The 27,603-nt window shown below is 37.5% G+C and overlaps 2 protein-coding genes across 6 annotated transcripts in view; both read left to right on the top strand.

Annotated features, from left to right (window-relative positions):
* UBE2Q2 (ubiquitin conjugating enzyme E2 Q2) overlaps window positions 1–15,157 on the top strand; it is a 69,843-nt gene extending 54,686 nt beyond the window's left edge. For all 3 annotated transcript variants that reach the window (XM_082452676.1, XM_082452677.1, XM_082452675.1), the window contains 4 exons: window positions 6,256–6,304; window positions 6,758–6,853; window positions 11,905–11,971; window positions 13,878–15,157. In XM_082452676.1, coding sequence (XP_082308802.1) covers window positions 6,256–6,304; window positions 6,758–6,853; window positions 11,905–11,971; window positions 13,878–13,909 — 244 coding nt within the window. In that variant the 3' untranslated portion in view covers window positions 13,910–15,157. The remainder of the gene's footprint in view (window positions 1–6,255; window positions 6,305–6,757; window positions 6,854–11,904; window positions 11,972–13,877) is intronic.
* A 2,407-nt stretch (window positions 15,158–17,564) lies between these two features.
* FBXO22 (F-box protein 22) overlaps window positions 17,565–27,603 on the top strand; it is a 33,104-nt gene continuing 23,065 nt past the window's right edge. For 2 of the 3 annotated variants that reach the window (XM_082452667.1, XM_082452666.1), the window contains exons 1-2: window positions 17,565–17,830; window positions 18,343–18,481. In XM_082452667.1, the coding sequence (XP_082308793.1) occupies window positions 17,580–17,830; window positions 18,343–18,481 (390 nt within the window). In that variant the 5' untranslated portion in view covers window positions 17,565–17,579. Of the gene's footprint in view, window positions 17,987–18,342; window positions 18,482–27,603 lie in introns of all 3 variants that reach the window. The other variant, XM_082452668.1, reaches the window with a different exon arrangement.

Raw genomic sequence — 27,603 nt, 5'->3', positions numbered from 1 at the left:
CACAAGCAATGTGTATACAACCACACTCTTCACTTCCTGTTCGCTTTTCAGCCCCATGTAGTCTGGCATTGGCTGTTAGTGTTCCTCCCAAACTGGTATAGCCGATAGGGACTTTGGTATTGGTAAATACAGAAGTCCCTTTTCAGGCTCTGTCATATCTGATTATCAGATTTCTCAGCAACATTGAAACATTTTTCCCTTGGCTTCTGATTGCCTCTTCTCAGTCTCTTTTGCTGGAAACTCCTTGTTTACTTAACTTCTACCTATTGGAGTTCTTCAGAATTTAGTACTGGGTCCTTTTTTCTTTTCCCTTCATTCCTTTGCCTTTTCTTAAAAATTAAAATTTTAATTGAGTTAATTGTGTATTTGCACACAGTTGTAAGAAATAATAGAGATACCTTGTACCCTTTGCCTAGTTTCCCCAGTGGTAACATTTTTGCAAAGCTGTAGTATAATATTACGAGGAGGCAGTGATACAGTATGAGACAGTGATACAGAGATAGTGATACAATAAGTAGAGATTATTCAGATTTTCCCAGTTTTACTTATAACTCGTGTGTGTATGTGTGTATTAAGTTCTATATTGAGTAGGTTTGTGTATCCACCACCACAGTCAAGGTACTGAACAGTTCCAACACCATGAGGATCCTTCCTGAGGCCCCTTTAAACCATACCCATTTTCCTCTAATGCTCCCTCTTCCCTTAATTCCTGGCAACCACTAATCTGTCCTGCATTCTTAGTATTTTGTCATTTCAAAAAAAATTTACATAAATGGAATCATACATTTTTGGATTGCAGCCTTTAGGGATTAGCTTTTTTTTTTAACTCATAATTCCTTGGAGAGTCATCTAAGTGCCTGACTACTTTGTTCCTTTTTATTGCTGAGTAGTAGTCCATGGTGCACCATGTACCACAGTCTGGTTAACCAGTAACCTGCTTTAGGACTTCTAGACTGATTTCAGTGTTTGGGTATTACAAATAAAGCTGCTATGAATAGTTGTGTACAGGTGTTTTTTGTGAATGTATTGTCCTTTCTCTGGGATACAAGTCCAGGAGTGCAATTGCTGGATCATATGGTCATTGCATATAGAGTTTTTAAAGAAACTACGAAACTGTTTTCCAGAGTGGCTTTACCATTTTACATTCCTACCAAGAATGTGTGAGTGACACACTTTCTCCACATCCTTGCCAGCATTTGGTGATGTCACTTGTTTTTATTATAGGCATTCTGTTAGGTGTGTAGTGATGTCTCATTGTGGTTTTAAGTTGCTTTCCCTAATATTCCCCAGTGTTGAATATCTTCATGTACTTATTTGACAGCTTTATATACTCTTCCAAGAGATATTTGTTCATGTCTTTTGCCAATTTTCTAATTGGATTGTATTTCGTTGAATTTTGAAAGTTTTAAAAATATATTCTACATAATAGTCCTTTGCTGAATATGTGGTTTTTTAATTTCTTCTAGTATGTAGCTTCATTTCATCTTCTTAACAGAATCTTTTGTAGAACAAAATATTTTAGCTTTGATGAAGTCAAATTTATAGATGTTTCTCCTTTTATAGATTATGCTTTTGGTGTCAAATCTAAGAACTCTTTGCCTAGTCCTAGATCCCAAAGATTTTCTCCTACCTTTTTTTCCTCAAGGTTTTACAGTTTATAGATAAGTCTGTGAATCATTCTGAATTAATTTTTGCATAAGGTATGAGGTGTAGGTCATAGATTTTTGCCTAATGTCCAGTTGCTCTAGCATGATTTCTCAAAAAAGCTCCCATGGCTTTTGAAATATTTCTGTGTGCCAGTGACTCCCAGGTTCGTATCTCACATCCATATGTCTTTTCTGCTTCCAATGTTCTTCTGCCTTCTTGACACCTCTACTTGAATGTCTCTTATACAGGCACCTCAGACTCTTCAGGACAAAAACTTGAACCCATCTTCTTTTCAGTTTCCCTTCCCCAGTCTTGCTTATCTTAATTAATGAACCTAGGAGTCATTCTTTTTTTTTTTTTTTTTTTAAATTATTTATTTATTTATTTATTTATTTTTTGGCTGTGTTGGGTCTTCGTTTCTGTGCGAGGGCTTCCTCTAGTTGCGGCAAGCGGGGGCCACTCTTCATCGCGGTGCGCGGGCCTCTCACTGTCGCGGCCTCTCTTGTTGCGGAGCACAGGCTCCAGACGCGCAGGCTCAGTAATTGTGGCTCATGGGCTCAGCCGCTCCGCGGCATGTGGGATCTTCCCAGACCAGGGCTCGAACCCGTGTCCCCTGCATTGGCAGGCAGATTCTCAACCACTGCGCCACCAGGGAAGCCCCTAGGAGTCATTCTTTACATCACCTTTTCCTCATTTTCCTTTGATTCTCCCTTTTAAAGAGTTCTCAGATCCAATTACTTGTCTCCATTTTTGTTGCTACCACCATCAGTTCCCACTTGGATCACTTCAGAGGATTCCTGATCGACCCCTGCTTCTGTTCCCTCATTCATAAAGCTTCTCTAGAGTGAGCTTTTACAAATTTGTTCTGATTATGTTGCTCCCCTGCTTAAGCTCTTCCCATGTCTTCCCACTGCTCCTACAGGTTGATGTCCTTACCATATTCTACAGGCCCTCTGTGATCTTGCCCTTGCTTCCCTCTTCAGTCATCTTGTTACCACACTTTCCCTCTCTGAGCTAATGCCCCACTAGTTGTCTTTCAGCCCCTAGTACCGAGCAGACTCTTTCCTCATGACTTCCATATACATTTCCTCTGCCTGGATGGAATGTTATTCCCACCCACACTTCAATTCCTGCAGGTCTCAGCCTGTGTGTCACTCTTAGATATGCTGTTCCTGACCACCAAATTTAAAATAATCCTCCTGGTTTTTCCTTCTCACAGAACTCTGGGTCTCCATCCCCCACTTTATTGTTTATTTGTTTAACATCTGTAATCTTTACTGGATTGTAAACATCATGAAGGCAGGGTCATGTCAGTTTTCTTCATTGTGTATGCTCTGTGTCTGGTTCAGTGCTTTAGCATACATACTATATATGCAGTAGATATTTTTGAACGAATGAACGAGATAGGAAAATATATTAAGTTAGCAAGATGTAGGCAGTTTAGGGTAATATACAATTCCCAGTCCACTGATATTTTTATGAGCTATTTTATTGAGCCATCGAAACTTGACCATCTTTCTTGCTTAGTCCAGGGTGTAGTGTAGGGAGAATCAGAAGGATTACTTGATGATAATACAATACATTGTGAGAGAGCTGTTTGTAGGCAACTGAAGATGCTTTATTGGTTGATATAATAAGAAGTATTCTTTGTGTCCCAGTCATCCACAAAGAAAATACTTCTACTTCTAGATGACCATGGGTTGTTTCTGTCTGTATCGAGAGAACATTATCTTAAGAATCTGGTTTTAAATGTCAGCATTTTCTTTATCCCTCTCTTAGGGCTCTATTCTTAGAATCCATGGCCCCTTTCCTTACCTCTAAAGGGGAGGATTATGATTGTTTTATGTGGGCTGATAAGCCTGCCTTTTTTTTTTTTAATGTCATTATCAAGAATTTGACTATAATATAAAAATTTTATTTCTCATCTCTGTTTTTTGGATCATGTTGTATGATTTAAGAATCATGTTGTATGATTAATGTTACTTGTTGTCCCTTTAAGTACTGATTAATGGTATCTGTTGTCCCCTCAAAGCAATTAAGTGATCATCATAGACTGTGGGTGGGGAGGTTAGCTGGCAAACATTCTTGCAGGAACCTCCTAGTAAAACAAAAATTCTATAAATTGAATGCCTGAAGAGGCTGAGCTTAGGATAGTGTTTGCTATACAACTTTGGCAACTGAAAATCTTTTTAAGTTGAAAATATTAACTATGCCCATGTATATGGCATTTTATCTTTAGATGACTCTTAGATTATTTTTTTTTTCTAGTGTTCTTGCATTGTCTCAATATTCAGCAGGAACTCTTTGTTTGGAGGCAAAGCGCAATAAGCGTTTGGAACACGTATTGATAAAATGATACAGTACAGAAGTAGAGTTGATGAAATGATACAGTACAAAAGTAGAATTGGCTACTTCTTTTAGATGTAAATGCTGCTGACAGTATATATTAAGGAAAAGTTTAGTAAGTGTATATTAAGGAAAAGTTTAATATGCATTAATATATACTTAGCTCACTTTTTGTATAGGTACTAGAACTACTTCTGTCTTGTGTTATATGTCCAACAAACATTTTTGTAGTTATTATGTGCTTGTAGAAAATGTACTTTCTTTTGATCTACAAGTATGAAAACTTCCCTTCTTCCCTCCTGACAAGACTCTCCACCCCAAATTGAAGAGTGGGGTGCTAAAAGGGAAGGTGGTGGTTAGATAATTGGTAACTCAGTGTCGTCTACACATCTCCTTTTGCTAAAATGTTTCTCTTTAGCATTTCTGAAGTGTAAGGACCAATGAGTGTAATGAGTGTTAACTCATTAACAGATTACTAGACTTTGAGCAGTTTTGGAGGGGCCAAAATCCCAATGAGAACTTGGATCTTGTAATTCTGTTAAATCAGCAAGTGCTTATTTAAAGCTGACTATGTACAAGATGCACTTTGAGCCCAGTGGGAGATTCAAAGAATTGGAGACAGATTTCTGAGTTTCAGGAACATAAGAGAATATACAAAGTTTAAAATCCCATGATTCTCCTCCCTAATTTAATTTTTTGGAGTGTTTTTCTTTCCTTCGTATTAGACTTTTACTTTGAAAGTTCCCAGAAGTTGGGACAAGCAAGTAAGAGAGACAGTTGCCTAAATTCTTCAGGATGGGGGTAGTTACTGACTACTTTATGTTAGTGAATAACTTCACTGTAACTGTTTTTACTAATGGTCTACAGTAGTTTTTAGATTGCTTACTTCTCTGTAATTTGGTTTAGTCAACACAAGGATGCATTTGGTTAGCCAGAATGCAAAATTTGCTGGCTAGAATGGTCTTGGAAAGTTTTATGGGGCAAGGGGGAATATGGCATTTGGAAGAGTAGGCAGCAGTGGGAATCTCAGGCAAGGAAGGGAAAGGCATGGGCAAAGTCCCAGAGGACAAAAAAAATTTGTGGTAGACTCACTTTTCACCTAGACCTGATCAGTGGTCTTACCTTATGTATTTTCAATATTACCACAGTTTTTCTTCTGTAATTACCATACCTTTGATTTTAAGCATGATATTTAATGTTTTTTTTTAAAGATTTGAGCTCTTTTTTTAAAAATAAATTTAGTTTTTAATTTTTATTTATTTATTTTTGACTGCATTGGGTCTTCATTGCTGCGCGCGGGCTTTCTCTAGTTGTGGCGAGCGGGGGCTACTCTTTGTTGCGGTGCGCAGGCTTCTCATTGCAGTAGCTTCTCTTGTTGCGGAGCACGGGCTTTAAGCACACGGGCTTCAGTAGTTGTGGCATATGGGCTCAGTAGTTGTGGCTCGCAGGCTCCAGAGCACAGACTCAGTAGTTGTGGCGCATGGGCTTAGTTGCTCCGTGGCATGTGAGATCTTCCCAGACCTAGGGCTCGAACCCGTGTCCCCTGCATTGGCAGGCGGATTCTTAACCACAGCGCCACCAGGGAAATCCTAATGTGTTTTAAAGTTTAACATTAAAGGACGAATTACTTTGTTTGAGAAAGTATTACAAGGCTGAAGAATCTTGATCTAAATAATGATTTCCTAAGGGAGATCTGGGAGATCCCCAGTAATTGTTGGTTCAGAGAACAGTCCTCAGGACTGGGAAGAGAAATAAGGGAGTCCCAGAGAGGGGCTCCATGGTCAGAACCATTTGATCTTCAAAACAGAATGAAAAAAAATTTTAACTATAAATATAAATGCAGATGTTCATTATTATAGATAGGGTAAAGTCACTCCTGTCAGAGGAAGAACTCTTGGCTGTGTAACATGATGGTGGAGAAATCTTTGGATGAGTAGAACAGTTGAAGGCCATATAAGGAAATTTTTCTCCTGCCCCCATTCTCTGGAATATTTAGGGCTAAGTTCTTAGTTTCTGATACCTTAAAAGTCTTCTGTTATTAAGAACCATTATTTAAAAAAAAAAAAAAAGACATTTAGATGATGACATCAGAATTTTAGAATTACCCATAGTCCTGTAACTCTAACAACTATTTTCATTTTTGCATGTTATCTTCTAATCTTTACTTGTATGCATACTTTCTTAGTAATGGTACTTTAAAAATTGATGAAGAAGGAATACCAAGATCTAGAGAATTTTGTATGATTCCTTTTTCTTTTTAAGGTACGTGTTGGGTGGTGGAGCATTATGCATGGAACTACTCACAAAACAGGTGACTATTTTCTTATGGTGCTCGTGTTTTTCAACCATAGAGTGTTTTAACTATGTAAATTAGATTCTAAGTGGACAAAGCTCCTTGTAATAGTACCTACTTTAACATAATTTTTGTTTTTTGCTAATAGCACCTACTTTTAATAATGAAAGCTTTTTAAACTAGTAAAATGACGTTGTACTTGCTGCTTAATCTATGCTAGGATGGGCAATAAGAGTGATGTATATTTAAAGTTGTAATTTGCTCATTTTTAGCACTTCGAATGTTGGTTTGCTTTGCTTCTTTTTTTGTAAGATTTTGGAAATGGTCCAACTTTACTTTTACTCCTTGACCACAAACTTCTTAACATTAATTTGCTATTATTGAGTCATTATATGCCATTTTCTTAAGCTTTCCTAACTGGGAATCAGAAATATCACTGTGTTTTAAAAAAGTGTTTTCTTCTTTCTGTAGGGCTGGAGCAGTGCCTATTCAATAGAATCGGTCATCATGCAAATCAATGCCACCTTAGTCAAAGGCAAAGCCAGAGTGCAATTTGGCGCAAATAAGGTACTTTTATTAAGAATGTCACATAAACTATAAGATATATTTCCTGTTATCTTCTGAGGCTTCTTTCTGTTCTCTTAGTCTTTGTTATTTCTACTATAGTTAAATATGTCTATAATTTAAAATTTATTATTGGTTTATATATACTAATAAGTAAAAAATTATATGTAGTTGTAAGTTTCCAAAAATTGAGATTATGTTGTAATAGTTAATTCCCAGTGAGCATATGCGTGCTAGGCTGTAATCTAAACTTTTTATTTGTATTAACTTTCAGTCCTCTTAATAACCTAAAAGTAGGTACTGTTATTGTCCTCATTTTATAGATGAGGAAACTGAAGTACACAGAAGTTAGGTACCTCGTCTAAGGTCACAGGTGGCAGAGTGAGGATTGGAACCAGACTTTCTGGCCGTTAGTCTCTGCTCTTAACCACTGAGTTCTTTTCTTTATTCACTTACTGTATCAGAAATATCTTTTCATGTCTAATTGTAGTTATCTATAAACACTTAGGTGGACACTTAAGGATGTACTCTGAAGTTAGTATGTTTTGGAAAAATATGTGATGGAAATCATCCTGACCTGACATTTAAAAAAATCTGGATGTTCCTAAATTTCCTTGTAAATTTTGTATTAAATGCTTATCCAAATAGTACTAAATCTAAATAGGTATTTATAACTGTATTGCACATCAAATCATGAGCCCACTAGAATCTTAACTCACAGGGGAAGCAAAAAATTGAAAAGGCTGTTTTACAGAATTATATACTTGGGATAATATTATAAAATAACTTACTTTTAGCTTTTTAAACAGCTATTTCTTTGCATTAGAACAAAGTGCCATTTTGTATAAAATCTAGAAGTTAATTGAAAAGTAGTGAATTGCTTATAACTACATTTAACTAGTGTTTCTTAACAGTGTATATATTTTAGGTATTTTAAATGTGGCAATAGAATGATGTATTAGAACATCAAAACTTTGTTTTTCTAAATGACAATTTATGCTCACTATACAATTTCTAAAGTAGAAACAAATACAAACTAAAAAAGTCATCTGTAATTTGAGTGTCTAGAAATACTATTAGCATTTTGGTGTACTTCCAGTCTTTTAAATTTTCTTCCTGGCATTTATTTGTATGTAGAACTTGATGTTAAATTTCATCATTTTTTTTTTTTAATTAGTGTGTTTTTCTCATTAAGAGAAAATATAAAAGGCTTAGAATAGTGATTTTTTTGAGTAATTGAAAGAACATTTTTACCAATAACTCATGCTGTAAACTTACCTCTCTGGGCGTCTGTATCTTTACCTGAAATACAATTGATCTGGATATTTTAAGTTTCTTCCAGTTTTAACATTCTGTAATAACAATACGCTATCTTTCTTCAGTGCTGTAATTCCCTTGGAATCAATCAATTTCAATATAATTGGCTTAAACCTTTACATTTTCATAATTGTAGTTTTGTTAGCAAGTGTAAATATAACCATTTTATATAGAGTGCCAAGTTAGGCAGCTAAATATGTTTGCATATTAGAGTATGTCTTAGAAGGTGAATTTTCTTAATTGTTAAGGTGAAACCTCACCCTTCTATTTTTTTTTCTTATTAAGAAATATATGTCAGTTAAGAATGTAGAAACTTTGCATGATGTAATATGGGTTTTACCTTCCAGCCTTCTATACTCAGCAGGGAATACTCTGAGTGTTAACTTTAAAAATACAACTATCAAAAAAGTAAGGTGCTAAATGGAGTTAAAAATACGCTACCATTTGTGTAAGAGGGATAGACAAGGACATATTATAGATGTGCTTTTATAAGCAGAGAATATCTCTGGAAGGATATTCAAGAAAATGCTGATAATGATTATTTCTGACAAGGGAGTGTTGAAATATTGAGGGGACAGGTTAGAATTGGGAGGAAGACTTTACTGTAAATCATTTGTGCTATTCGAATTTCTTTTTGCCATACAACTATTCAGAAATATTTAAAATATAAAAAAATACTATCAGCTATTGGTTCAAAATAAATGAGTTTGTACCCTAAAAAAATCTTATTAAAATGAGATAAATATATGTAAGTACTGAAAAACAGAAAAAGTTGCCCATCCACACACATGAAATTTGGAGATAGGGTCAGATTGATAGAGCTGAGGATCTGCAGCTATGCCTGGGACAGAAGGATCTTGGCAAAGCTGGTTTTCTTATTCAGTTAACATGGAATAGAATATAGGCTGTAACATTAACTCTAGGCTATAGTAGTGAGAAAGCCTTCTGAAGTAGAGGTCTGATCATATGACTTTTAGCAGGAATTGGGGGTTTAGATAGGCAAGACAGTGCCTTCTAAGAAGCTTCTGTTCACTGTTTGGAGGGTAATGGTAGTTGAGCTAAATAGTGAAGTCCTAGAGCACACAGCCCTAACTAGCTATTTCTATAATCAGGAGAGGCATCTGTCTTCTCTACAACCCATAGACCTCTAGTTATTTACCTATAGGATCCCCTAGTCAGTGATCACATTCAGATGAGAGAACTGATTTTTTTTTTTTTTTTTCTGGGGGAAGTTGTTACCTATACTAAGCACTCCAGTCTTCTATTATAAATGAGCGAGATGGGGGAGCCGAATCTGGGAACCTTGAATAATCCCGAGATTCTCCAAGGAGACTAAAGTGGTCTCATGTTAGTTGTATCCACAGTTCTCATCAGCAGCAGGCACAATCTTTAGAGGAAAGCATTTCTAATTTAAGCCTGTAAGATTCTCAAAGATTAAGATCAAGCAAATATGAATTCAGTGAAAGATGACAAGCACATAAGTAGACAACCTAACATACATGAGAACTGGCAGAAACAATGAATAAGAGTTACATATTCCCGAAGACTTGAGGTTTTGGAATTAGCAGATACTAGAATTGTGAGAAAATGAATAATTATATGTAAAATCTAGTGTAAAGAAAAAAGAATCATAAAATTGAGCAAACGATAAGACCAGGAATGATGAGACAGATCTGAAAAAGAATGAAATAGAATTTATAGAAATTGAAAATGTTGAAATGAGAAACAATAGATTAGACATCAGAAGAGAGAATTAATTGATTAGAAGAAATAACTCAGAATGTTTCACAGAGAGACCGGGGGATAGACATTACAGCAGAAGTTAAGAGGTAGAGATCAGAATGAGGTCTAAAACATGTCTTATTCGAATCCCAGGAGGAGATAATAAAATTACATTAAAGAGAGAAATAGAAACCAGAAAGTGAAGTTGTAGAAGCAGGTCCAAATAAATAAGTCATAACAAATATAAATGGACTAAAGTTACCAGTTAGACAGTTCAAATTAAGAAGTCGTCTTTAAGAAGTGTATTTATTTATTTATTTTTATTAAAAAATTTTTTTTTGAAGTATAGTTGATTTACAATGTTGTGTTAATTTCTTTTGTGTTAATTTTTTTCTGTACAGCAAAATGACTCATTTATGCATATGTAAATATATTCTTTTTCATATTCTTTTCCATTATGGTTTGTCACAAGAAGTATATTTAAAATGTGAGTATACAAAGAGATTGAAAAAAAAATTTTTTTTAAAGAAGAATGTTAAAGATAGGCCAGTATAGGCATACCTTGGAGCTATTATGGGTTCAGTGCCAGACTACTACTTCAATAAAGCCAGTATCACAATAAAGCAAGTCACATGAACTTTTTGGTTTCCCAGTGCATACAAAATTTACACTATACTGCACTCTATTAAGTGTGCAATGGCCTTATGTCTAAAAAACAATGTACATGCCATAATTAAAAAAAACTTTACTGCTAAAAAATGCTAACCATCATCTGAGTCTTCAGTGAGTTGTAGTAGTAACACCAAAGATCACTGATCCTAGATCACTGTAACAGATACAGCAATGAAAAAGTTTGTGTCACATTTTGGTAATTCACAATATTTCAGACACACAAAATGAGCCAGTGCTGCTGGGAAAAATGGAGCCTATAGACCTGCTCAACGCAGGGTTGCCAGAAACTTCAAATTGTAAAAAAGGCAATATCTGCTAGGTGCAGAAGTGCAATAAAATGAGGTTTGCCTGTATACACTAACAAAAAGGTGATGTAGCTGCAGTATCAAACAATGTGATTTTGGAACAGAAAGCATTAGCGACTGCTTAATGATGAAAGTCTCATTTAACCAGGAGGATATAATTTTTTTACTTTGTCTTGCTACCTGTCGTTTGTTGAGAGGAAAAAGCAGGGGACAGGGACTGACAGCAATAGGCTGTACATTAATTTTCTTGTATAACCTTAAGGATATACAAGGATACTAGCAGTAGTTAATTTGGGTAGAAGAAGGAAGGTGGATAAGGGGAGGAACTGGGTGGTTTCAGGACAGGTAGGAAGGAGAGTTGTTACTTAGAATATGTTTATACATTTATTCTTATGCTGTGTGAATTTATTAAAAAATTCTATGACATAATATAATAGGTGTATACCACTATGGAGAATGCTTATGATGTATTAATTGGAAGTTAAGATGTAGGCCAGTTGTACTCATGGGGATAAAATTAATGCTAAACTTGGCCCCTTAAAAGAGGTTCTAATCTAGAGGTTAACAAAAGAAGACTCCTTTAGTAATGGCTTGATGCCACTTGGGCATTCTTTAGATTTTTAACTCAAAATGTCATTGATATGTGTAGTCCTTAAAGCCTAATGTTTCCTTACCTGAAGGTAATATTTTATAGTTCTTTTTTTTTTTTTTTTGATGGAAGTTATGAGGAAGAGTTTTTCTACTTACATCCAAATAGCATCCTTTAACTTTATTCATAAAGCCTTGTACTTGTGCAATGGTAGGAGGACTTATAAAAATGAAGTGTGAATTTTGTAGATCTTTCCTAGAGAACAGTTTCGGTTTTGTTGTCCCTCTAAAATGGTAGAGAATAATGAAATTGAGAAATTTATTTTTGAAATGGAAATATAACTTAGTTTCCTGTGTTCTTTTAAGTACAGTGGTGATGCATCCATAAATTATTTGTAATGATTTTCATCTACTTATAGTTTTGATATAACGTGTATAATTCTCTTTCAGAATCAATATAATCTAGCAAGAGCCCAACAATCCTATAATTCCATTGTACAGATACATGAGAAAAATGGTATGTTTAGTTAAATAAGTATTTATTGCCATTTATGAAATTTTACATAATGTACTGTTGATATTTATCATGTTTTATTCTTCTGTTTTTGCTTTAATTTCTTACAAAGTACAGTTACTACAGTGAAAAACTTTAACCTGAGGATACACACATTGTGTTTCATTCAAAATCTTTGTATCCTAAATACTTGGCCTGGGAACCTCTGAGTCACAGTCAAGATTTTTGAGTAGATTAAGGGATGGATCACTTTACTCACTTGAAATGTATGGTATTGGGATAGGAATTGAGTTAAAGGCAACTCTAAAGGTGGAGTTCTTGCTGTTAATACTGAGTAAATGCAGTCAGGATCATGAACCAGTTTCTGAAACATCTTCAGACTACTTAATGCTTTTTGACAATTGTACACATTTACTTATTCAAGTAAGAAAGTACTAATTTCAGTTTATACTTAAGAGTATTTGAGTTGTAAATTTAAAAAAAATATTAAAGTATCTTTCAAAACTTTATTGGCCTTTTAAAATTTTGCTTATTTTCACAATGCATGTTTGGAGTTTTTGTCTCTTAATAGTGAGGCAATAAACAAGTAGACTTGGAATCAGAAGACCTATTATCAAGTGGCATTTGTGTCACTCATTAGCTCTGTGGCCCTGAGCAAGTCCCATTACCGCTCAGCCTCCGTTTCCTCATCTCTAAAATTGGCATGATGTCTGTCTTGCCGAACATGAGGAAAAAGCAAGTAGTGTGTACGCACAGCATTTTATAACCAAGTGCTGATTGATATTCATGGTAGCTGGGGTAGTGAAACTGATGCTTTTTTGTGCAGAGTAAGTAAATTGATAGGAAGTAGTTTTCTTCAAGAGTATTTACAGTAAAGTGTTCTTTACTTTGCTAGAATGTGGTAGTTTATGACTTAAGATTTGTGTTTTGTGTGTGCTCACTTTTAATGACAGAGCAAACTTGCCACTTTTGCAGTGACTGCTTAGTTCTGAAAGAGTAGTATTCAAAACAATTTTCAAGCTTCTGAAGAGGGAAATGATAAAAAACTTGAGGACAAAGCTGGGTTTTCATAATAATAATCATATCTAGCACCATAAATTAACAGACCCAGAGACTCCTGTATGCTACTTCATTAACCACGTGGATGCTTCACTAATCTTGGTGTATTCATACTGTTCCAATGGCAATTTCATACCAAGCAATACTTAATCTCATTTGCCTTTTTAGAGAGAGCTTATATTTTTGTTGAGCTTAGAAACATATTTTTTTCTTATGTCTTACTTTTTGTTAAATTAGATGTTGTAGTCAGCATTCAAAAATGTTTATGGAAACTGTATTTGAGAAAGTGTGGGTGTGTGTATAATTAGCTATGGTGAAAGGGCAATAGATTCAGATTCAGGAGATGGCTTCTAGTACCTTCTGCTGCTAAATCTGATCTTGGGCTTACTCACTTAATCAGTGCACCTGCTGGGATGGCACCCTCACTGGTAAAATGACATCACTGCCTGATGGCAGTCCAAGTTCCTCTTATTCTAAAATACCAGGATTTTGTTTGGGGGATAGCTGTTTTCAGTGTGGTTTCCTTTCAAATACCGAACTGAAATGAAATATGAAACCTAGCTTGTTGCCTGATATTTCCACACTGTTCTCTTTTGGTAGAAATGCCATTAATATAGAGATCTTATGTTGAAAACTCAAGTACAGTTTATTCATAGAAAATAACTTTATATTGTGAACATAAATATCAAAATGCTATGTTACCAACCCAAGTGTAAGTTTAATTTTTACAGTAGGTTTACAGAGAAAAATTATGGGTAGAGAAAGTATCTAACCTTAGTAAAATGCCATTTCTCCTAGTTGGTTTAAGAATTAAAATATTTTAACTGTTTTTTTCCCCATTCTTTTTCAGGCTGGTACACCCCTCCAAAGGAAGATGGCTAAATGTGTTGACTTTTATATGTTTGGACCAATGTTGCTTTAAAGAAAATCTTTCCAACATGCAGACACAAGCTTTGAGTGCCCCTATAACAGCAGTACCGAAGATGTTAGCTAATAGATATTTTAGTGGATAATCTGTCAACTGATCCAATATAAGTTACAGCCTTTCCATTTTTCTCATTTTAGGTATTTTGGACTGAGCAGTGGGGCCTTTACTATATTTTTCCTGATAAATACACATACTGGCCACTCCTTATCATCTCTTTCTTTGAAAGGTGAAATGTGTTAAGCAGACAAGTCAGCATCAGGTTACTGAAGTTGCAACTTGAGGGCAACTTTCCCATTTTGAGCTCATGTGTTATGAGGATTTGCAATATATTGTTCCATTTAAAGCCAATAAAAGTTTAATTGATGTTTAATGTTGGTTTAGAAAATTTTAAGGTGTTCTAAATCACAGTAGCTTTTTCAGGTTAAAACCATTTTATGATATTGCCAAAATAATGACAGGAAACATACTTACTAAACTGTTAAAGTTTTTTTTTTATGGCTATGAAGATCTGAGTTGTTTTCCCAAGATTTGCTCTTTAGTAAGTTGTACTTTTCAGGCAAAGCAAAGCAGGGCTGTGCCAATTCAGGCTTGTAAGTAGTCATTTCCACTGGGGCATCAGAGTCTTGCTGGGCTGAATCTGCTTCTTGTTGGTTCAATATTTACTATGAAGAAGAGCTTGAAGTATAGAGCTTGAAGTTATTTTAAATACTAAGTCATTTTACGTTTCCATTTTATTAACGGGATGTTGCAATCAGTTGTAAACTAATAAACTTATGAAGTGATTGGCACAAAGACTCTTTGAACAAAAACTGCACAGTTAAGTACAAAAAGTAATTTGGAGACCTAAAGTTTTTGCTATAGTCATAACAATGGCTTTTACATTGAAAGACTAATAGGAACTCTACATATATTAATTCTTTTATAAAACCTGACTTAGATCAGTGTACTCTCCATTTTATTGCCTTACCAGAATCAGTCCTGTTGGGTTGGTAGTAGATTTTTTTATATACCCAGATTTGATTTAAAAGTAAACTCTAGTTATTAAGCACTTTTAAAAAGAAATCCAGAAGCACATTTTTTCTGCACAAACCAATTACAAAGTTCAAAAGTGTTTCTTATGCTTTGAGACTCAGTTTTTAACTTTGTAAACCACATCTGAGAGACTTGGCACTTCTGCATTATTGTGTTTAATTTCCTTTTTTTTTTTTTTTTTCTATTTTGGTTAAGAAGACAGTAGAAAAAGATTTTCTGGCATTCTTGTTCACTTGGTTACATTTGTGTAAAGTTCTGATTGCCAGTTGCTCAGATAAGTGACAAGGCAGAATTCTTTAAAGCATTAAAGTTCCTTAAACCTAAGGCTAAATCTTGAATACATTATTGAATTCTTTAATATCCTGATGGCTAGCAGATTGACAGCTGCACATTCGGCATGCTTTGTTTTTTTTTTTTTTTTGGTTTTTGGTTTTTTTGGGACTTTATTTTTCATTGCAGATTTATTTGGCAATGTACAGTAAATTTTGTAAACTTGCATCAAGTTTATGAATAAAGAACCATTTAAAAAATAACTTTGTCACTTTCCCTCATAAAAGATAGTCTTTGCTTCAAGTTTCTACAGGCTATTGGGTTTCTGGAATAGGATTATATATGGTGGGATGGGGTGAGGAGAGGCTTGAGGGGAAGAGAGGCAGATTGATTTCACAAAAGAAAGCTAGAGAATCCAGAATTGGTGTGTATAGACTTGGCATACTCAGGGTTTCCTCAACCTATTCCTTCTCCCACACTCATTTTTTAATATAAATTCAAGTGCTACTTTCTTCATGGCTGTCCCTAGTTCCCCAAGTGACAGTAATCTGCTCCCTCTTTAGTATACCCATAGCCTCTTACACAATTGTCAGTTTATCTCACATACAAGAAGTCCAGAGGTAGGAAAATTCTAGGCATGGTACCTCTGCTTCTTTGAGATTTTTCCATGTTGGTTTCATCTTTGGATAGACTGTTGTCTTGGATGTGCAGCCACCTTAATCCATCCAGAGGTAGATAATGGTCCTGTTGTCTAATGTCTCCTTAGGAAGTAAGGAGCTCTTTAGAAGTCCTCCCCACCCCCAAAGCATTATTGCCTCTCACTTTTCCTTGGCTAGAACTGGGGCCTGTGTCTACTCCTAAACTAATGGCTGGTGAAAAGAATGAGACCTTCATGATTAATATGGACCAGTGATTCTCAAGTTATGATTTGGAGAATGCTGGAGACTCCTGAGGCCCTTCTAGGAGGTTTTTAAGATCAAAACAGTTCTCCTAACACTAAAGCATTATTTGCTATTTTCACTCTCATTCTCTCACAAGTGTACAGTGGAGTTTTCCAGAGGCTACGTGATGTGATAGACGTGATATTGCAACAGATTGAATTCAGAAGCAGATCAAGCTGTCTTCTATTAAGCCAGAAATTAGAGGTTTGCAAGATGTAAAGATGCTACACTTATTCAATATTGGCGGGGGAGAGTGGTGGAGATTTGGTAAAGTTATTTTTTCATAAGTTATTTTGTTTATGTGTCATGAATTATTTTAAGTGAATATTACAATGTTTCAATTTTTTAAAAAATAAAATTTATTTATTTTTGGCTGCGTTGGGTCCTCGTTGCTGCACGCGGGCTTTCTTTTAGTTGCGGCGAGCGGGGGCTACTCTTCGTTGCAGTCCGCGGACTTCTTGTTGCGGTGGCTTCTCTTGTTGAGGAGCACCGGCTCTAGGTGCGCGGGCTTCAGTAGTTGTGGCTGGCAGGCTCTAGAACATAGGCTCAGTAGTTGTGGCGCACGGGCTTAGTTGCTCCGAGGCGTGTGGGATCTTCCTGGACCAGGGCTCGAACCCGTGCCCCCTGCATTGGCAGGCGGGTTCTTAACCACTGTGCCACCAGGGAAGCCCCCAATGTTTTAATTTTTAATATGGTAAATATAAATAGTCATAACCCATGTAAAGAAGCTCTTTGGTGTTGCCAATGTTTAAGATTGTGAAGCAGTCCTGAGGCCAAAATGTTTTAGACCAGCTTGTTTAGACCAACCAAATTTACCAGGCAAGAGCTGGGCATCAGATCAGGGCCTTGTTAGCAAGGAAGCGGCAAGAGGAATAGATGTTAGCTGGGGATACAGCAGTATCTGCTGTGCTTACATTCCTTCTATCTGTGGTTCTCAAGCTGGGCTTGCATCACGGGAAAGCTTAAATCACAGTAAAGCTAAAACTAGGACTGCTGGGCCCCACCCCCAAGTGTTTAAGTAGGCTTGGGGTGAGGACCGAGAATGCGCCAAACAGAATTTCTCAGGTGACTCTTGATGCTACTAGCAGGGAACCAGTGTTTGGGGTGTGCTTTCACAGCAATGGTAGGTGCTCTTTAAGCCGTTGAACACATTCAGAACTTGAGGGCTGCACGGTGTTGAATAAAGGTGGTGATTTTCAATTTAAAGCAGATACTGCCAGTTCAGAAATTGGACTCATGCTGATAACAGGCAGTGGGGCTGTGAAGACCCATACAACATTATTTAGTCTGTGCCTTCCAGAACTCATGAATTAGAGAAAGACCTGCACCGACAAAGAAAATACCGCTGCAAGTGCAGTGAGAGGCACAGAAGGAGGTGGATATGGTTCGACTGCGGGAAGCCTCCTGGAAAGTTCCTGGAGGATTACAGGACGCGTGGCCACCACCTCCAAGCACCTGCTGGCGCTCCCAGACCAGCGCCGGAAACATTTTGGCTTGGAGTCACGTGGGCGCCTCCTCAGCGGCCCCACCTCCCCTGACCGGCCGGAAGTGGCGCGCGCGCCTGCTCAGTGCGCGCACGGCTCGGCCTACGCCGCTCTCTCGGAGCCGCCGTACTGCTTCCCCGTCGTGTTGGTGAGGCATGGAGCCGGTGGGCGGTGGCGGTGGCGGTGATCGCCGTGGCTCCTCCCCCGCAGACCCGCGAAGCACCTTCGTGTTGAGTAACCTAGCGGAGGTGGTGGAGCGTGTCCTCACCTTCCTGCCCGCCAAGGCGTTGCTGCGGGTGGCCGGGTGAGGGGAGAGGAGGCGGGAAGCTTACTTCGGGACTTGGCGGGGTGGGCGAATACCGTCGGGACCCAGGGCTGACCCGGGCTCCCTATCCCTACCCCTGCCCCAGGTGGTGGCCCCATACGCTAGGTACCCCGGCCGTAGTGCTCCCGGGGACCTTTCCCAGAGGAGCCAGGTTTTCTCCGCCCCCGGCTCTCCCTCCGAACCGGCGCCCGATGCCTCCCCCTCCCGGGGACTTTGGATCCCGCAGGAATCTCCTGCAGTTGCGCTAATGGGTGGTGGGGGCCGGAGGTTTGTGAGCCGCGGGAGAGAGGGAAGTGAACGTCCGTTCACAGCCCTTTGTGCGTTTGCGTCCCCAGCGTGTGTCGCTTATGGAGGGAGTGCGTGCGCAGAGTGTTGCGGACCCATCGGAGTGTGACCTGGATCTCCGCGGGCCCGGCGGATGCCGGCCACCTGGAGGAGCATTGCTTGGTCCGCGTGGTAGCTGAAAAGCTTGAGGCAAGTAAGAAGGGGTGTTGTGTACAGTCCTTTGCAGGGTTGGTGGGTCAGTCTTTGAGAACTAAATGCAACAATTTTGTATATGGCGTTACTTTTTGTTATTTAGGCAAGTTTTTCTCGTGACATGAAAAGATTTTGTAAACATCAGTTTTAATGACTGTGTATAGGATGTGCCATGGCTGCTTTGACCGTTCTTCACATACTGGGCATTTTATGTATCCAGATTGCCACTATTATGAAAATGCTGTTTAGAACCATCCTTTTACCTGCTTTCCTTGTCACTGTTTTGCAGGGATGGTAACTGAAGGATCTCTATTGCATAGTGTCACATAAAAATGCCAAGAACCAATACTTAAACCCCAAAATTTCAGTCCCTGGTCCTGTTTAAAATTATATGTTTAGTATAATCTAAATTATTAAAAGCAAAAAAGGAAGAACAGAAAAGAAATAAGCCAAAATGCTAGCAACAGTTTCTTTTGGGGGTAGAAGTGTGTGTGTGTGTGTGTGTGTGTGTGTGTGTGTGTGTGTACACTGTGTTTTTAAAAACTTTTGTTTCTTTTCCTTCAAATTTTTACCACTGCAAGTATTATTTTTATTTAGCTTTAAAAGTTTATATATTGCAATGGCTGTTAAAGCCAGGCAGACTTAGGTGTGAACCCAGCTGTGGCACATACTAGCTGTGTGACTTTGAAAATGTTACCTAAACTCTCTGAGCCTGTAAAATGAAAAGAAAATAATACTGTTTACACTCTTACAGAGTTGTAAGGATTAAATAAGGAGAAGGTAACCCATGTAACATTACCTACAGTGCTAGGAATATAATGTTTTCAATAATTGAAAGTATTATTCTCTGTTAATAGCGTTACTAAAATTCATATACTAATACCCTTAAAGAAATTTATACATTGTAGAAAACTCTAGTGTGGAGACAAAAACATGAAAACCTTGTCCAAATCATTCATGCTCTTTTCTTTGTGTTTGCCAAATTATCTAGTAGACATGATACTTTATAGCCATAAAGAAAGTTGATTTAGCATTTTTACTAGAAATATTTTAAAATCCACTAAAAATTTTATAAGACATCTGGTCATTTGGAACTTCTTTAAATGAGGTTCTAGTTGTCTTCTATTTTGCTTTGAGAACATTTCATGTTGAGGATTGCCACTGTCACTTCTAGTGAGACTTGGGAAGGAAAATTCAGCAGTTGCTTCTCAGTGCGTACCAGAAAAGAGAATCATAAAACCTCAGGGTTAGACTTCCAGACTTTAAGAATAGGAAACCCAGGGCCTAAGCACTTCCAGGGGTTATTCTGCTGGTTTATGGCAGAGTCAGCACTAACACCTAAATCTCTTAAATTCTCTCTCCTTTACTCACTACACCAGGCATCACAAACTCAAATGACTCCAGAGTTAGGTAACTCACAGTGGGTGGATGACTCAGTGTGACATCATAAAAAGTGATAGGGCTGTGGCAGACCAGATAGTGCTTGCTTCTCCTTGGCCCCAGTCAAGGGGACTGCAGTCTAATAAGTGTTGCCAGAATGTGTACTTTTTCAAAATAAATCCACATTTTATATAAATATTTTGTGGGAATTTTAAATGTTGGCAACCAAAATACGTGTGTGTCTGTCTGCTTTGTTTTCTTCAGGAAAATTAATTATTTTAAAATTTAAGTATACTTGAATTACATCACTAAGTTAGTTCCAGATGCACAATATAGTGATTTAATATTTCTATACATTACAAAATGATCACCATAAGTCTAGTTCTCCTCTGTCACCATACAAAGTTATTATAATATTGATTATATTCCCCATGCTGTACATTTCATCCCTGGGACTCATTTATTTTGTAACAGGGAGGTTGTACCTCTTAATCTCCCTTACCTGTTTTACTCATCCCCCAACTTCCCTCCCCCATGACAACCACCTGTTTATTCTCTATCTATGATTGTTTCTGATTTGTTATGTTTGTTCATTTGTTTTGTTTTTTAGATTCCACATATAAGTGAAATCATATGATATTTGCCTTTCTCTGACTTATTTTACTTAGCCTAATACCCTCTAGGTCCATCCGTGTTGTCACAGATGGCAAGATTTCATTCTTTTTTTATGGCTGAGTAATATCACATTGTATAGGTATACCACATCTTTATCCATTCATCTATTTGTGGGCACTTAGGTTGCTTCCATATCTTGGCTATTGTAAATAATTCTGCAGTGCATATATCTATTCAAATTAGTGTTTTTTTGTGTGTTTTTTTTTCCTCCCAGAAAAATACCCAGAGGTGGTATTGCTGGTTATATGGTAGTTCTGTTTTTAATTTTTTGAAGAACTTTCATACTGTTTTCTACAGTGGCAATATCATTTTACATTCCCATCAACGATGCATGAAGTTACCTTTTCTCTGCATCCTTGCCAACACTTATTGTTTCTTGTCTTTGATAGTACCTATTCTGACTAGTGTGAGGTGGTATCTTGTTATGGTTTTGATTTGCACTTCTCTGATGATTAGTGATGTTGAACATCTTTTCATGTGTCTGTTGCTTGTCTGTAAGTCTTCTTTGGAGTCTATGCAGGTTCTCTGCCTTTTTTTATATATAAATAATTTTTATTGGAGTATGGTTGCTTTACTCTGCCTATTCTTTAATTGGGTTGTTTGGTTTTTTGGATAAGTTATATGAGATCTTTGTAGATTTTGGATATTAACCCCCATAAGAGATATATATTGTTTGCAAATATCTTCTCCCATTCAGTAGGCTGCCTTTTGGTTTTGTTGATAGTTTCTTTCACTGTGCAAAAGCTTTTTAGTTTGATGTAGTCCCATTTGTTTATTTTTGCTTTTGTTTCCCTTGCCTGAGAAGACATATCCAAAAAATACTGTGAAGACTCATGTCAAAGAGTGTACTGCCTATGTTTTCTTCTAGGAATTTTATGGTTTTAGGTCTTACATTTAAGTCTTTAATGCCTTTTGAGTTTATTTTTATGTACAGTGTGAGAAAGTAGTCTAGTTTGATTCTTCTGCATGTAGCTCTTCAGTTTTCCCAGTACCATTTATTGAAGAGGCTGTCTTTTCCCCATTGTATATTCTTGCCTCCTGCATCATAGGTGGATTGACTGTGTAAGTGTGGGTTTATTTCTGGACTCTATTCTGTTAAATTAATCTATGTGTCTGTTTTTGTGCCAGTACCACGGTGTTTTGATTACTGTAGTATAGTTTGAAATCATGGAACGTGATACCTCCAGCCTTGTTCTTTTTTCTCAAGGTTGTTTTGGCTATTCCAGGTCTTTTCTGTTTCCATACAAATTTTAGAATTATTTGTTGTAGTTTTATGAAAATGCCTTTTGGTATTTTCATAGGGATTGCATTGAACCTGTAGTACATTGGGGCGTATGGTCATTTTCACAATATTAATTCTTCCAGTTGATGACCACAGCATATCTTTCCATTTGTGTCATCTTCAGTTTCTTTCATCAATGTCTTATGATTTTCTGAGTACAGGTCTTTTACCTCCTTGGTTATTTTATTTCTAGGGTTTTTTTTTTTTTTAATTTATTTATTTTCTTTATTTTTTTGGCTGCGTTGGGTCTTAGTTGTGGCACATGGGATCTTCGTTGAGGCAAGCAGGATCTTTCATTGTGGCATGCGGTCTCTTCGTTACAGCGCTTGGGCTTCTCTCTAGTTGTAGTGCATGGGCTCTGTAGTTTGCAGCACGTGGGCTCACTCATTGAGGTGCGTGAGCGCAATAGTTGTGGTGTGCGGGCTTAGTTGCCCTGCGGCATGTGGGATCTTAGTTCCCCAAACAGGGATCGAACCCACGTCCCCTGTGTTGGAAGGTGGATTCTCTACCACTGGACCACCAGGGAAGTCCCTTTTATTATTTTTTTAATATCTGTTATTGAAGCTGCGGCATGTGGGATCTTTGTTGCTGTGTGTGGGATCATTTTAATTGCGGCATGTGGGATCTTTAGTTGCAGCATGCAGGCTCTTTAGTTGTGGCATGTGGGCTCTTTTAGTTGGGGCATGCGGGATCTAGCTCCCTGACCAAGGATTGAACCCGGGCCCCCTGCATTGGGAGCATGGAGTCTTAACCACTGGACCACAAGGGAAGTCCCAATTCTTTTTGATGTAAATGGGATTGTTTTCTTAATTTCTCTTTCTGATAGTTCTTTGTTAGTGTATAGAAACACAACAGATTTCTGTATATTAATTTTGTATCCTGAAACTTTACTGAATTCAGTTAATAGCTTTAATAGTTTTTTGGTAGCGTCTTTAGGGTATTCTATATATAGTATTATGTTATCTGCAAACAGTGAGAGTTTTACTTCTTCCTTTCCAATTTGGATTCCATTTATTTCTTTTTCTTGTCTGATTGCCATGGCTAGAACTTGCAATACTATGTTGAATGAAAGTGGCGAGAGTGGGCATCCTTGTCTTGTTCCTAATCTTAGAAGAAGTGTTTTCTTTCAGCTTTTCACTATTTAGTATAGTGTCTATTTAGTATGATGTTAGCTGTGAGTTTGTCATATATGGCCTTTATTATGTAGAGGTATGTTCCCTCTATATCCACTTTCTGGAGTTATTATCATAAATGGATATTGAATTTTGTCAACAACTTTTTCTGCATTTATTGAGATGATCATATTTTTATTCTTAAGTTTGTTCATGTGGTGTATGTATTACATGGATTGACTTGCAGATATTGAACCATCCTTGCATCCCTGGGATAAATTCCACTTGATCATGGTGTATGATTCTTTTAATGTATTACTGAATTTGGTATGCTTATACTTTGTTGAGGAGTTTTGCATCTATGTTCATCAGGGGTATTGGCTTGTAATTTTCCTTTTTTGTGGTGTCTTTATCTGGTTGTGGTACAGGGTGATGCCTCATAAGAATGAGTTTGGAAGCATTTCTTCCTCTTCTTTTTTTTGGAATAATTTGAGAAGGATAGGTGTTAACTCTAAATGTTCAGTAGAATTCACCCGTGAAGTTCCATGGTCCTGAACTTTTGTTCGGGAGTTTTTAAACTACTGATTCAGTTTCAGTGTTGCTAATTGGTCTGTTCATATTTTCTGTTTCTTTCTGATTCAGTCTTAGGAGATTATATGTTGCTAGAAATTTATCCTGTTCTTCTAGGTTGTCCATTTCATTGGCATGTAATTGTTGATAGTAATCTCTTCAGATCTTTTGTATTTTTGTGGTGTCAGTTGCAACATCTCCTTGATCATTTTATTTTATTGATTTCAGCTCTCTTTTTCTTGATGAGTCTGGCTAAAGTTTTCTCTAAATTTTGTTTATCTTTTCACAGAACCAGCTCTTAGTTTCTTTGCTCTTTCCTGTTGTTTTACTGTCTCTGTTTCATTTATTTCTGCTCTGAGCTTTACGGTTTCTTCTAACTGGGTTTGTGTGTTCTTCTTTTTCTAGTTCCTTTAGGTATAAGGTTAGGTTTTGTAACTGAGATTTTTCTTGTATTCTGAGGTAGGCTTGCATTGCTATAAACTTACCTCTTAGAACTGCTTTTGCTGTGTCCCACAGATTTTGGATCGTGTTTCCATATTCATTTGTCACTAGGTATTTTTTTCTTGTCACCAGGTATTTGATTTCTTCAGTTACCCATTGGTTACTTAGTCACATATTGTTTGGCCTACCAGTGTTTTTTTGCCATTTTTTTTTCTTGTGGTTAATTTCTAGTCTCATAGTGTTGTGGTCAGAAAAGATGCTGGATGTGATTTCAGTCTTCTTAAATTTATCGAGACTTGTTCTGTGGCCTAGCATATTATCTACCCTAGAGAGTGTTTGATGTGCACTTGAAAATAATGTGTATTCTGCTGCTTTTGGATGGAATGTTCTATATGTTATATCTATTAAGTCCGTCTATCTTAATGTATTGTTTAAGGCCAGTGTTTCCTTGTTGATCTTCTCTCTGAATGATCTGTCCATTGATGTAAGTGGGGTGTTAAAGTCCCCTACTATTACTGTGTTACTGGGACTTTCTCCCTTTGTTTCTATTTGGTTTATGTATTTAGGTGCTCCCTTTTTGGGTGCATATATATTTACAATTGTTATATCTTGTTGGATCAATCCATTTATCAAAGTAATGCTACGCAGCTTGCTTTTCCTTTCCATTTCCATGGAATACCTTTTTCCATCCCCTTACTTTCAGTGTGTGTGTCTTTAGATCTGAAGTGAGTTTCTTCTAGGCACTATGTATATGGGTCTTATTTTTCCACCCATTCAGCCAGTCTGTGTCTTTTGATTGGAGCATTTAGTCCATTTACATTTAAAGTAATAATTGATAAGTATGTACTTATTGCTGTTTTGTTCATTGTTTCCAGGTTGCTTTTGTAGTTCTTTTTTCCTTCTTTTGCTCGCCTCCCTTGTGATTTGATGACTATCCTTAGTGTTAGGTTTGGATTCCTTTATCTTGTGTGTGTGTGTGTGTGTGTGTGTGTGTGTGTGTATCTATTACAGATTTTTGGTTTGTAATTACCTTGAGGTTCGTATATAACAGCCCATGTATATATTTGTGATTATTTTAAGTTGATGATTCTTAAGTTCAAACACATTCTAACAAACCTGCATCCACCCACACCTTTTATTGTTTTTTACATTATATTTTCCTTTTTTGTTTGTTTGTTTGTGTCCCTTAACTACTTTTTGTGGATATAGATGATTTTATTACTTTTGTCTTCTAACCTTCCTACTAGATTTTTATATTTCCTAGTGTGGTGTTTTTCTTTTCTGTTTAGAGAAGTCCCTTAAACATTTCTTATAAAGGCTGTTTACAGGTGCTGAACTCTTAGGTTTTGCTTGTCTGTAAAACTCTATATCGCTCCTTCAAATCTGAATAATAGCCTTGCCGGATAGACTGTTCTTGGTTGTGGGTTTTTTCCTTTCATCACATTGAATATATCATGCTGTTCCCTTCTGGCCTGCAAAGTGTCTACTGAAAAATTTGCTGACAGTGTTATTGGAATTCCCTTGTACCTAACTAGTTGCTTTTCCCTTGCTCCTTTTAAGATTCTCTCTTAATCTTTAATTTTTGCCCTTTTAATTACAATGTGTCTTGGTGTGGACCTCTTTGAGTTCATCTTGTTTGGGACTGTGCTTCCTGGACCTGGATGTCTGTTTCCTTTCCCAGATTAGGGAAGTTTTTAGCTACTATTCTTCAAATAAGTTCTCTGCCTCTTTCTCTCTCCTCAACTTCTGGGACCCCTATATTGTGAATGTTAGTACTCTTGATGTTGTCCCAGAGGTTTCTTAAACTATTGTCATTTAAAAAAATTTTTTTTGTTCTGTTCAGCTTGAGTAGTTTGTACTATATCTTTTAGTACACTCATCCATTCCTTTGTATCATCTAAGCTACTGTTGATTCCTTCTAGTGTGGTTTTTATTTCAGCTATTGTGTTTTTCAGATCTGTTTGATTCTTCTTTATCACTTACTGTTAAACTTCTCACTGTGTTTGTCCATTCTTTTCCTGATTTCATTGAGCATCTTTGTGATCATCATCTTGAACTCTTTATCAGGTAGATTGCTTATTTCTCTTCACTTACTTTTTCCTCTGGGATTTTGTCTTGTTCCTTTGTTTGGGACATATTCCTCTGTCACCTCATTTTGCCTGATTTTTCTGTTTTTATTTCTTTGTATTAGGCGGGTCATTTATGCTTCCTGATGTTGGAGAAGTAGGAGATGTCCTATGGGGCTCAGGAGCACAGTTCCCTCTGGTCACCAGAGCTATATCCTCTAGGGATGCCCCTTATGTGGGCTGCAAGGGCCCCTCTGTTGTGGCAGGGCTGATTACTGTGGGTGTGCTGGTAGGCAAGGCTGGCCCCCCAGCCTTATTGGCTGCCAGATGCTCCTCATGTGGAGGCTGCCAGCTGCTGGTGGGTGGGGCTGGGTCCTGGTGAAGTTGGCTGTGTGGCCTGGAGAAGGGGCTGGAGCTGGTGGGTAGGTAAGCCCTTGGCACTAGTAGACTAGAGGGAGGACTCCAGAATGGTGCTAGGCAGCATCAGTGTCTTCCTGCTAGAACAAGTTCCTGTAAATGGCTGCTGCTAGTGTCTCTGTCCCTAGGGAGAGTCCCAGTTGCCTCCTGCCTCTCCAGGAGTCTCTCCAAGATCAGGAAGTATGTCTGACCCAGGCTCCTTTCAAATTACTGCCTCTTAGCTGGGACTCAGGGCATATGAGATTTTGCATGCACCCTCTATGAATAGAGTTTCTGTTTCCTCCAGCCCTCCGGCTCTTCTGTACACAAGTCCCGCTGGCCTTCATAGCCAGATGTTCTGGGGCCTCATCTTCCTGGTGCAGGACCCCTGGGCTGGGGAGTCCAATGTGGGGCTCGGATCCCTCACTCCTTGTGGAGGACCTCTGCAATTGTGATTATCCTCCCATTTGTAGGTCACCTATTCAGGGGTGTGGGTCTTGACTATACTGTATCTCCAGTTTCCCCCTTCTGCCCTTCTCATGGTGGTTCCTTCTTTATGTCTTTAGTTGTGGAAATTTTTTTCTGCTAGTCTTGAAGTTGTTCTCATCAGTAGTTCCTCTGTAAATAGTTGTAACTTTAGAGTGCCTGTGGTAGGATGTGAGTCAAGGTCTTACCACTCCGTTATCTTAGCCACTCCTCCCCAAATTATATTCTTTGAAAATGCCTTGTGGACAAAGGAAACTATATCCATAGGTCTTATCCAGCCCTTAAGCGACCTCAGGGTCATCATTCTTATCTCAGTATGTTTTATGAGTTTGTCTATATGGAATCTATTCTGAAACATCTTAACTTTCCAAAATCAACATTTCTTTTTCATTTAGTCAGTGTTGAGGCTTTGCTATATGCTCACTTCTTCATTCCATTTTGATAGTAAAAATCTTTGAAAATAACCAGCTTAGGAGGAAAAATATGTTCACCTTTTCATTTAGTTGAGCCACTTTGCCACTTGTCTGTTATGAATTTTGGTGGAAAACAAATAAGCCCAGGTTGTAAGGGCTTACAGCCCTCCCTTGTAAGTGGAGACAAGACACAAACAAGAATGACTGGGATGTCAGGGATGTCGCATATGAGGTCAGAGGTCCTAAGGAAGTCTAGGAAAAGGTTTTATAGAGGGTCTGGCACTTAACGCTGTTTCTT

Source organism: Balaenoptera physalus (assembly GCF_965194825.1).
Source record: "Balaenoptera physalus genome assembly, chromosome: 2".
Lineage (NCBI taxonomy): Eukaryota > Metazoa > Chordata > Mammalia > Artiodactyla > Balaenopteridae > Balaenoptera > Balaenoptera physalus.
The sequence above is the reverse complement of the archived record's forward strand: the minus strand, read 5'-3'. Positions and strand labels throughout refer to the sequence as shown.